The sequence below is a fragment of the Antrostomus carolinensis genome, unplaced genomic scaffold, assembly GCF_000700745.2.
Source record: "Antrostomus carolinensis isolate BGI_N321 unplaced genomic scaffold, ASM70074v2 scaffold15304, whole genome shotgun sequence".
In the NCBI taxonomy this organism is placed as follows: domain Eukaryota; kingdom Metazoa; phylum Chordata; class Aves; order Caprimulgiformes; family Caprimulgidae; genus Antrostomus; species Antrostomus carolinensis.
Window position 1 is genome coordinate 32259 of NW_010312913.1, and position 9764 is coordinate 42022.

Consider the following 9764-nt stretch of genomic DNA (forward strand, 5'->3'; position numbering starts at 1 on the left):
ATGAATGAAACATGAGTGCCAGCATACCATTTTAGTCAGGCATTCTCTGAACTGCATCCAGATTTTTTTAAGTCAGTAAAAAAGACATCTGTTCAATTTAGCACACTTTGGAGTATTTTCTCTGAGAGTCAATATGAAAAGCAGTGATGATGGAGTATTGAGAAGATACTACTAAAAATTTTGTGAACTGATACAAATTCAGCAATACTTTTTAATACAAAATTGTGGATTTTTCTATGGATACATTAATTCCCTTTCTGATGGGTCAGTGTAAGATTATTCCTATTGTAAATAATTGTACTTCTTCCTACTTTGTAGAAGGACCTAACAGGGCTGCTAATAAACTGTCTCTGCAAATCAGAGCCACATGGAACCCTTAAAGTATTAGGTTTAAAACAGAGTAAAACTATAAAGACCATTCTGATAATATTCCTGAGCATGATTCTCACCTCACCAGGCAAACATTACTGGAAGGTGTAAGCGACAGGATGGCTCATGCAGCAGCTGTGTGTCCCGGTATCTCCTACAGGTCTCTAGGTTTGGGATCAGCAATGTGTGTGTAGAAGGGGAAGAAATAGGCAGGATGTATGTTATCCACCACCACCAAATAAGTTGTTTAACAACTACTAGTATTAACCTGGGGACAACGACCTTCATGAAGTCACCTGAACAAGGCAGTAAGGGATCTCTGGTAATCCAGACAGAGGTTCACAGAGATACAGGGAAGATTTTTGAACACATGATAGTTTCACATTGGGCCTGCTCAAGGCCAAGTCCAAACAAGGGGAAGAAACAGGCAAAGAGTCTTATATTTCTACTAGTCTTTTCAAGTAATTATTGAATGTTACAGAACATCAGTGAAATGGGAAAATTAGAGTTTTAATTTAGTAATAGTAGAACACAAGCCACTTGGCCAACATGACACATTTATGGAGCAGCTTTGGTACCAAGACCTTTATCCTTTTCTCTCTGAAAAGATAAAGATTCCGGGCCATCTAACCAAGAAGCAGTTACCACTTTGAAGATATGGGGCATTACTGTATATCCAAAGGCTAGCATGGATGCAACACCTCAGTGCTGAATATCTGAAAGGAACAGAAACAGGGTAGATTTAGTTACCTGATTTAAGGGACTATTCCCAATTGAGGGAAAAGTAGAAAATAAGGACTATGAGGATGGATCTGGTTTCATCTCCTGTGTAACTTCCAAAACAGAAAAGCAGAGTTAGGAATGTAGGATCAGATGTGATATTTCTACTGAAGATGAAACTTTTGAAGAAATCTACACTTTGAAACCTGATCAAGTTCCACTTAACAAAGGAAACGGACTCTCTTCAGTGAAGACAGATCTGCACATAACAGTAGAAACACTTGGGATACCACTGAAATACCTTGAATAGTAGCACTGTAATTCAAGAATTCTGACTATGGGGTCACAGGGCTGTGGCATGCTGTGGAACTTTTTATTTTTTTCCTTAAACAGATGCCATTCAAGAATGCAACAGAAGTGACATTTCAGGCTATGTGCAGTAATGAACAAAATAAGTAGGAAAAAATAAAATAAATTAATAACAACTTTGCTGCAACTAAAAAAAAAAAAAGGAAACACAAAAGAACAACTTTTCAAACTCAATAATCAAATAGCACTATCAAATGCATCCATTTAGTAAAGCAGGTAGATTCTAAGTGTAAAGATTTCAGCTATGCCTGTCCAGACTCACTTGATAGAAGAAAATCTGTGCTAAAATAATGGCTACTTCCTACAGAGACCTTTCTAAAGACAGATAACTGCCTCTGGAAAAATAGCTGTTTACTGCCTATAATTCTAGATAAATTCTCAGCAAGGATGAGCTTTCTCCATGGTTGGTGAAGCCAGCCATTAGTTCTTTCAAATCAAGCCACTCTCATGTTTTCAGTGATCAGCTCACCCACAGAGTGCTAATCATCTTCTAAAACATCACTGGGGATGGCTGCATAGAGTAGCTTTGTTACTCCGAATCAAAATTTACCATCACTTCATATAAAGAAGCTGCTCTCTGGTTACTCTGCTCCAACAAAATCCACACATTTTGCAAAAGGAACAGTCCAGTTTTCCTGCTTATCTCACTACTCAACTTTTCCACCCATCCCATGAAAGAAGCATTATCTTGCTAAGTTTTTTCTCAAGTTCTGAAGCTGAAGTAGAGCTAACAACACTTGAAAAATGCACCTGGAGCAAAGGCAGATTGTGGAAAATATTGTCCCTATTACTTCTATGCACTCACCAGGAGACAGCAAGAACTTAGAATCATAGAATCATGTAGGTTGGAAAAGCCCTTTAAGATCATCAAGTCCAACCATTAATCTAACCCTGCCAAGTCCACCACTAAACCATGTCCCTAAGTGCCACATCTACACCTCTTTTAAATCCCTCCAAGGGTGGTGACTCCACCACTTCCCTTGGCAGCCTGTTCCAAAGCTTAACAACCCTTCTGGTGAAGAAATTTTTCCTAACATTCAATCTAAACCTTCCCTGGCATAACTTGAGGCTGTTTCCTCTTGTCCTATCACTTGTTACTTGAAAGAAGAGACCAACACCCACCTCACCACAACCTCCTTTCAGGTACTTGACAAACAGAACAAGCTGATTTCAGACCATGACATAAACATTCCAGTCATTCAATGCCTCAGCATATAGGATTATACAAAATGCACAAGGGCCACATTTGCTCCTGAGAGGCCCTTTTCTTAGAGAAAAAGAAATAAAGCAAGGCTTTTACTCACAAGGCACAGGAAGAAGCTCCCAGGAGATGCTGAAGCAGGAGACTTTTAACATAAAACATGGGGGAACAGCATCACTGTTACAGCAAAGGCACCATGAGGGACTATTTGGGTCAGCTGCCCACCTCATTAACCTAATAGAGCCTGACCCTAAGAGGGAAATCCTGGTGCTAATGAACTCCCTGGCAAGCTCTCTTGGATTTAAAGGCCCAGGATTTAACATGGGGGCATGATTTGAAGCTCACACAAGTCAAGGACTCCTGCTGTTGGCATTGATGCTCACTGTCAGTCCTGTGCCTCAGCTCTGCTCAGGAATAACGTTATTATAACAACAACAACATATTTATATGCTGTGCCTACCCTCTCTTGGGCAGAGAAAATGTAAATGCAAAACAATAAGCAGGTATTTGTCACTTAAAATAGCAAATGTACATGGAACAGCCAGGGAAGGAAAAGGGTGGCTCCTGCCTCCTGCTGTAGAACATGGCAGCCCTACTCCCAGCTCAGGGCTCACCGCCCTCATGGAGCCTGGGCAGATGGACAGGACCGGTTGCTCGATGCCTCCTGCCAGGGCCAGCCCCAGCTCTCATGAGGGGAGGAAAGAGGAGACATGGCCCCTCTGTAGAACCACCATCATGTGGCCTCTTGGCTCCTTCCAGTTCAGACAGGATTGATTATTTAAGGCTGCTCAGCTTTGCAGTAAGGGAGCAGGTTAGGAAACCACTCAAAGAGTTGCCATCTGCATTTAAACTCGGTAACTAAGTCAGGCACAAAAGCTGACAGCAGCAAGTGGTAAAGAGAGGCTGCAGGTTTTGAGTTTTGAAAATTACTTTTAAACTGAGTCATTCCCCTGTGATGATTCTTAAAACTCACATTATGTATTAAAATAAGGGTGTAAGGCAGAAAAACATGCAGCATGCCATCCTCTGTAGGCACCAGCAGTGCTAAGAGCAGGATGGAGGCAGCAGTATCTGCAGCCTCTCAAGAATGTCTTCTGCTCTTTTAATAGTTCTCCTTGGTGGGGTGTGGAGGTTTGTATCACGTATCTTTCTCCTGTTGCTGAATCAAAAATAGTATACTGAGTCATGTGTTACAGGCAGTTAGACAGTCATCAGCCATGCTGAGCACACATCCCACCTCCTGCTCTGGTCCAGCCTCCCTCACACAAGGGTCTTCTCACCTGAAACAGCAGCTTTGCTTGAGTAAGGTCTGCAATGCTGATCAAATCCCTCTTTCTGCTGCAGCACATGCTTTCAGCAGGTTGGCAGATTATGTCCTTTGATGCAAAAAATCCACTGAAATGGGTGGGAATTTTTCTACATCCTTCCAGGGCAGCTGAGGTTTGAGGTATCCACCTTGGAATGCGTCAGCTGGCCCTGGATGAATGCAAGGCCACGCAGGAACATGCACTACAAAGAGCACTGACCCTGCCCATTTTTAGTGGCAACACCAGTATGACTTTGAGGATGGGGAGAAAGGTGTAAACAGGGAGCCTAAAATGCAGTGATTTTGAACATTCTCTTCTCCCTCAGCCCAAGAGCTAAACCACTTTCTCTTCCATAGGCACCTGCAAAATCACCAACAGGGAACAATCTGGTAGTTTATTAATATCCAGTTCCTAGGAATAGATATTTCCATGCTTTGTACAAGGAATCACTGTCAAAGTTGCATGCTTGGCAATTTCACAGAGGTTTCTGTGTTTCTAATATTTATTTCCCAAAGCACTCTCACACTTCATCCCAAATCAAAACAATCTATGCTAGTATACCTACAATAATTACCTTTAGGGGTGACCAAGGTACAAAGAAAGAGAGGAAGAGGAAAGTAAACATGAAGAAACAAATTCAGTTTTCAAAGAATTATTAATTATCCATTAGACTGATACTGTTAACTATTAATAAATAACTAACCACAAGAATCAGTCACCACAAAGCCCTCCTAACACTGCTTCCAACAGGTCTCTGTTATGGTTTGTACCTTGCTCAACACACAGCAATATTTACCTACTGGATTGGATTGAGCAATGCTGATGCTGCCCAGCCTGCAGTCTCGCCTTACAGGCCAGACTGAATATTGACCGACCCCGTTGCTAATCTGTGCTACCATGTAAACCTTGGCCTTGTTAAAGACACATATACCAGCCTCTCATTGGTGCTTTTTAGGTCTCTGATCTCCCATCTCAGCATCATCTCACCTTGCTGGTGTGAAGGGCTTCAAAAGAAAATAGTTTATTACTTCTTGTCATTGTCTTCCCACTGTGTCACTTTCGGATTTTACATGTATTTATTTTGTATCCTTGGCCCTCTGCAGCCTCCTGAGTTCACTTCTGGTTTGTATCTATTTTATAGAGACACTGTCCTACTGAAGTACACTGCTAGAATACTACACTTGTCCTGTGCCTTGGGGGATAAAGAGACAAATTCAGACCTTGTTATACTTTTGTATACATATGTCACCTCATTTCATTAAGAAACGCAACATGAAACTGGTATGCTTAGTGGCTATGTTCTCGCCAGCAGTCACTGCAAGTATTTTAAAGCTATGGTATGTAACATAGGGTTCTCCAGTCTCTGTTCCTGATTAATAAACCCTGTGATCCTTCTGTCCATCTAAACAGCTTAACAAACTCCAACGCACCAAACTGTGAACTATCAGTATAAACTGATAATGGTCTCCAGACTCTGAAGCACATGAAAGGCAATTCCCATGGGCACAGTTGGTTCCACCACACCCTAAACTCAGCAACAGGTGGCTACAAAATCTACAGCTTTCCACTTGTGTCCACCTCCTCCACTCAGTCAAGGCAAGCCCCAAGCATGTCACCCCCAGCTTCCCTCACACTGGTTCTTGTGCAGAGATATGGAGAGGTAGTGGCAGTGGGAGCCCCAGTGCGCTCTCCCCAGCTGCTTGGCAGGACCCCAACTGTGATACTACCTGTCAAAAAGCAGACATAGGCTGAGAGAGAAAGTTCAAAACCCCACTCACCTGGGACTTCAGCTACGGAAAAGGCAGTGTTTGCTCATTGCTAAGAATGACGCCTTCTTTAGAACCTTCCTACAGAGAGCGAGGGTGGTCAGCAGAAGTACAACTTTAAGAACAATTTCAGATATTTGTTTTCCTAAACACTTTGTAAATGACAAAATTAAAAGATCTTCACAAAGAAGCAATATCCTTCATACAAAATAAATACACTTACTCTTCCTTGCTCTGCCCCTGAAATGCTTCTGAATATTTTAAATGGTGAAAGAAGAATTTAAAATTACAAGAATCCTGAGATTCAAAACCACCAACACTGAAATCATTCAATATGGTGATTTTAACAGTACAAATCCTGCCTTCCTCATAATATTACAATTATTTATTGCAAGACTGCAGAAAATTAGGCAGATTCTTGTAAAAGAAGTGACATAAAAGGTGGTCCTGAAAGCAGCCCAGCGAATGCAAGCTGTTTCCTCCCGTCTTTCCCCTTCCATCTGACAGTGAACAAAGAAAATTTTCTACCTCTCTGTAGCGCAGATTTCCCTGAGAGAAAAAGCAGCTTGCATCAGTTCCTGAAAATAGTTGCATGGTAGGGTTGCTGAAAATGCTTCACATTTAGGTCAAATCTTGACAAGAGCTTTAAAATGCTACCAGAGCTGAAGAGGTTTTATGTGAAAACTGTAAGGTCTATCTTACACACATTGAAATAAGGCACTAAGGAAGCTAAGGAGAAACCAACAATTTCAAGTCACTGGAAAGCTAATTCTAATATTTTATCTGACTCTTGAAAGAACAGAGCAGTAGTATTGTGACAGGTGATAAAGAACAATGAACTTTCAAAGGAATAAAGGCGTCCAGGAGATGCACATAGCTGTACTCTAAGTGCCCCTCTGACAGGTGATGGAACAGAGGCAGTTAAAAGGGAAAGCTGGAGAATAATGTGACAATTAGACTCAGTCTTACAGAAGACGTTTAATCATCAAAGGCATTTAATCATTCCCTATTTAAAAAAACAGGATTTTTTATGATTACCAATGTAAAATATGCCTTTCCAAATTTCCTTTGCTCACTACTTGTTAGTGGTAGTTCGACTGTCTTTTCCTTGTGAAACACACACTCATTTTTAGAGCTGCCCACAGAATAGTATTGGTGTATTGGAAATTTGGAAACTGAACAAGAAAGACAGTTATTCTCTTAATGGGCAGTCTGATAATGCTGATACAGGTCTTCATAAAACTGAAATACATAATTACTATTTTATCATTTTAAAATAACCTTTGATTTTACACAAACATTATTTCATTTTATTATAGGTGCATGAAAATATTCCATAGCACATATGGAAGTTTTGTCACACTTCTGAATGTTTGTCATATTGTTACACTGACAAGGCATCAAAAATTTGCTGTTTTATTGCCAACACAAACCATTTCAGGTGTCTGTTGTGAACTACCTAACACACAAGAACTTGATACTAGAAGCTCTTTGAATGATTAAGTTTGAAAGTACCTTGGTGCCTTTCTGCACAGCTTGTGTAACCAGGTGTTAGATCAGTTCTGTAATGCTTCTTTAGGTTTTATTTGGACAATATTATCGTTTGCCCTGTTAATAGCACACTGTAGTTAATACTGCTGCTATCTCCTCATAACCCTGCATAGAAATAAAATTGCTGCTGTTACTAATATCCCCAGACAGAGGATTTGGAGGAGTGTGCCAAGGGGAATTGCTCCTACTGTCGCTGTGGAACTGAGGGGGTGAACATGGCTCCTTCGTGTTTGCTGGTAAATGCCAGATCTTGAATTCAGCTAAAAACCCAGGCAGGCACCGGCTGTGTAGAGAGGTCAGGGAAAGGGAATCGTTTCCTCAGCAGGAGGATGTTTTGTGACACAGCATCCCAAAACTGACCGTGCTGTATCACACATCCCCCCTTTGCCTAAGCACAAAAACCTCTGCTGCTTTCACAAAAGGGAAAGGAGTGAAAGGTTTTGCCTAGTGCATGCAGATATAACTTCAGCATTCAGCATTGCTCTTTCATTTAAAATATCTAATTCTATTTATATTCCCTGATGATCTAGCAGAATTCACTCTGACCAAAGGGAGATATTAATTTTTTTACAGGTATTCTGTTGCCATGTAGCTCAATGTGTGTGGGGGATGTTGCTTCTCTTCATGTAGACAACTAGAATACAGAATTTTTCCTATTTATAATTAATTTCAGTTGTATACTATCTGCTACTCTTTTTAAAGGCAAAACATTGCTTACTATCAGAAACTTCCAGTCCAAAAAGGTATTCCTGAATGTTTTATTTTGGAAGTGTAAAGAGTTTTAAAATAAACAAAAGTAAATATTCAAATAAATTTCATATTCTATGTGGTAGGAGTGGCTCCATACAATACAATATGGATGAAGCAAATCTGGCAGTTAATTTCTTTCAGACATAGAGTATAATACATAGACACTTCCAGATCTGGTCTTGTGTCATATATAACATCGCCTGACCTTTTCATTGTAATTTAAATCCTGCCTACTTTATTAATTATTAATATTTTATTTTGCTATATTGATTGTTCAAGTTAGAAAAAAACCAGTTAAAATCTACTGACTTTAGGACACTCCAAGACCCTAAGCACTGCAATCTCTGAAGATAAATATACATTTATTTTTTGAGAAAATATGTAACTACCTGCAGATTAATCAATGCAAAATGATCGTGCAAGTAAATAGGACAGTCTGAAGTGAAATTTAAAGCTGCAGACCATGATTTTCCTACTCCCAGTGCTGCTTGAAATCTCTCACACCTTTAAAAAAATAGAATTAGCTTTAGATTTATCTCACAATAAATAAGACCAGAACATACCTTGTGCTACCAACCTGAATTTAAAAACAAGTAAGAGGCCACCTCAGTGTTTTGAGTTTATGAGCTCTTTCAGACATAAAGCCCTAACAATTTCCCAGTCAAAAGGCATCAGGAAGGCTCATCGGTTATGGTAAACTTGGGCTTTAGCTTGACAGACCTCTTCCTTATTGTGCCTTTGGGGGACAATGGCATGGTGTCCATAATGCTCTTGTCCTCCTCCAGCTGCCTAGCAGTGCACGAAGGGGTGGGCACTTTTACCGTGTTGCCAAACTTAGAATAGTCCACAGAGTATCGCCCATCTTCCTCTGCCACGATGGGCACAAACCTTTGGCCCCAGAGGATTTCATCCGCCAGGTAGGAGGTTCTGGCTTGAGTGGTGATGCCGGTGGTCTCCACCACCCCTTCCAAGATGACAATGATCTCCAGATCCTCATGGTGGTGAAGGTTCAGGGGGGAGATGTCGTAGAGAGGGCTGTTCTTGTCTATGACATGGTAGATGATGAGTGGGGAGACGAGGAAGATGCTGTTGCCCCCCACGGGGTTCTCCATCTGGATGTCAATCTGGTTGAGGGGCACCACCTCCCCCTCCAGGCTGGCAGTCTTCTTCACCACCTGCATGCGGATGGTGGCGCTGATGATCATGCTCTTCCGGAGGTCACCCACCCGCAGCATGAAGCAGAGCTTGCCCTCCCGCAGGGCGATGACCGCGTGCTTGCTGAAGATGAGAGTCTCAGCCCGGCGGTGGGCCTGCGAGGTCTTCATGAAGATGCAGCCCAGCATGATGGCGTTGATCACCAGCCCCACGATGTTCTGCACGATCAGCACCAGGATGGCAGCCGGGCACTCCTCCGTCACCATGCGTCCCCCAAAGCCGATCGTCACCTGCACCTCGATGGAGAAAAGGAAGGCGGAGGTGAAGGAGTGGATGCTGGTCACGCGCGGTGGGCCTGCGAGGTCTTCATGAAGATGCAGCCCAGCATGATGGCGTTGATCACCAGCCCCACGATGTTCTGCACGATCAGCACCAGGATGGCAGCCGGGCACTCCTCCGTCACCATGCGTCCCCCAAAGCCGATCGTCACCTGCACCTCGATGGAGAAAAGGAAGGCGGAGGTGAAGGAGTGGATGCTGGTCACGCAGGGCACAAAGTCAGCCGGTGTCCCTGCCA

General features: G+C 42.1%; 1 protein-coding gene across 1 annotated transcript; it reads right to left on the reverse strand.

Moving 5' to 3' along the window:
- Positions 1–8027: 8027 nt before the first annotated feature.
- Positions 8028–9756, reverse strand: LOC104524334 (ATP-sensitive inward rectifier potassium channel 11; the record flags this gene model as incomplete). The annotated part of the gene is made up of 2 exons (XM_010167170.1): positions 8028–9484; positions 9685–9756. Coding segments are annotated over 2 exons (852 nt in total), but the record flags the coding sequence as incomplete, so codon positions are not given.
- Positions 9757–9764: the final 8 nt, after the last annotated feature.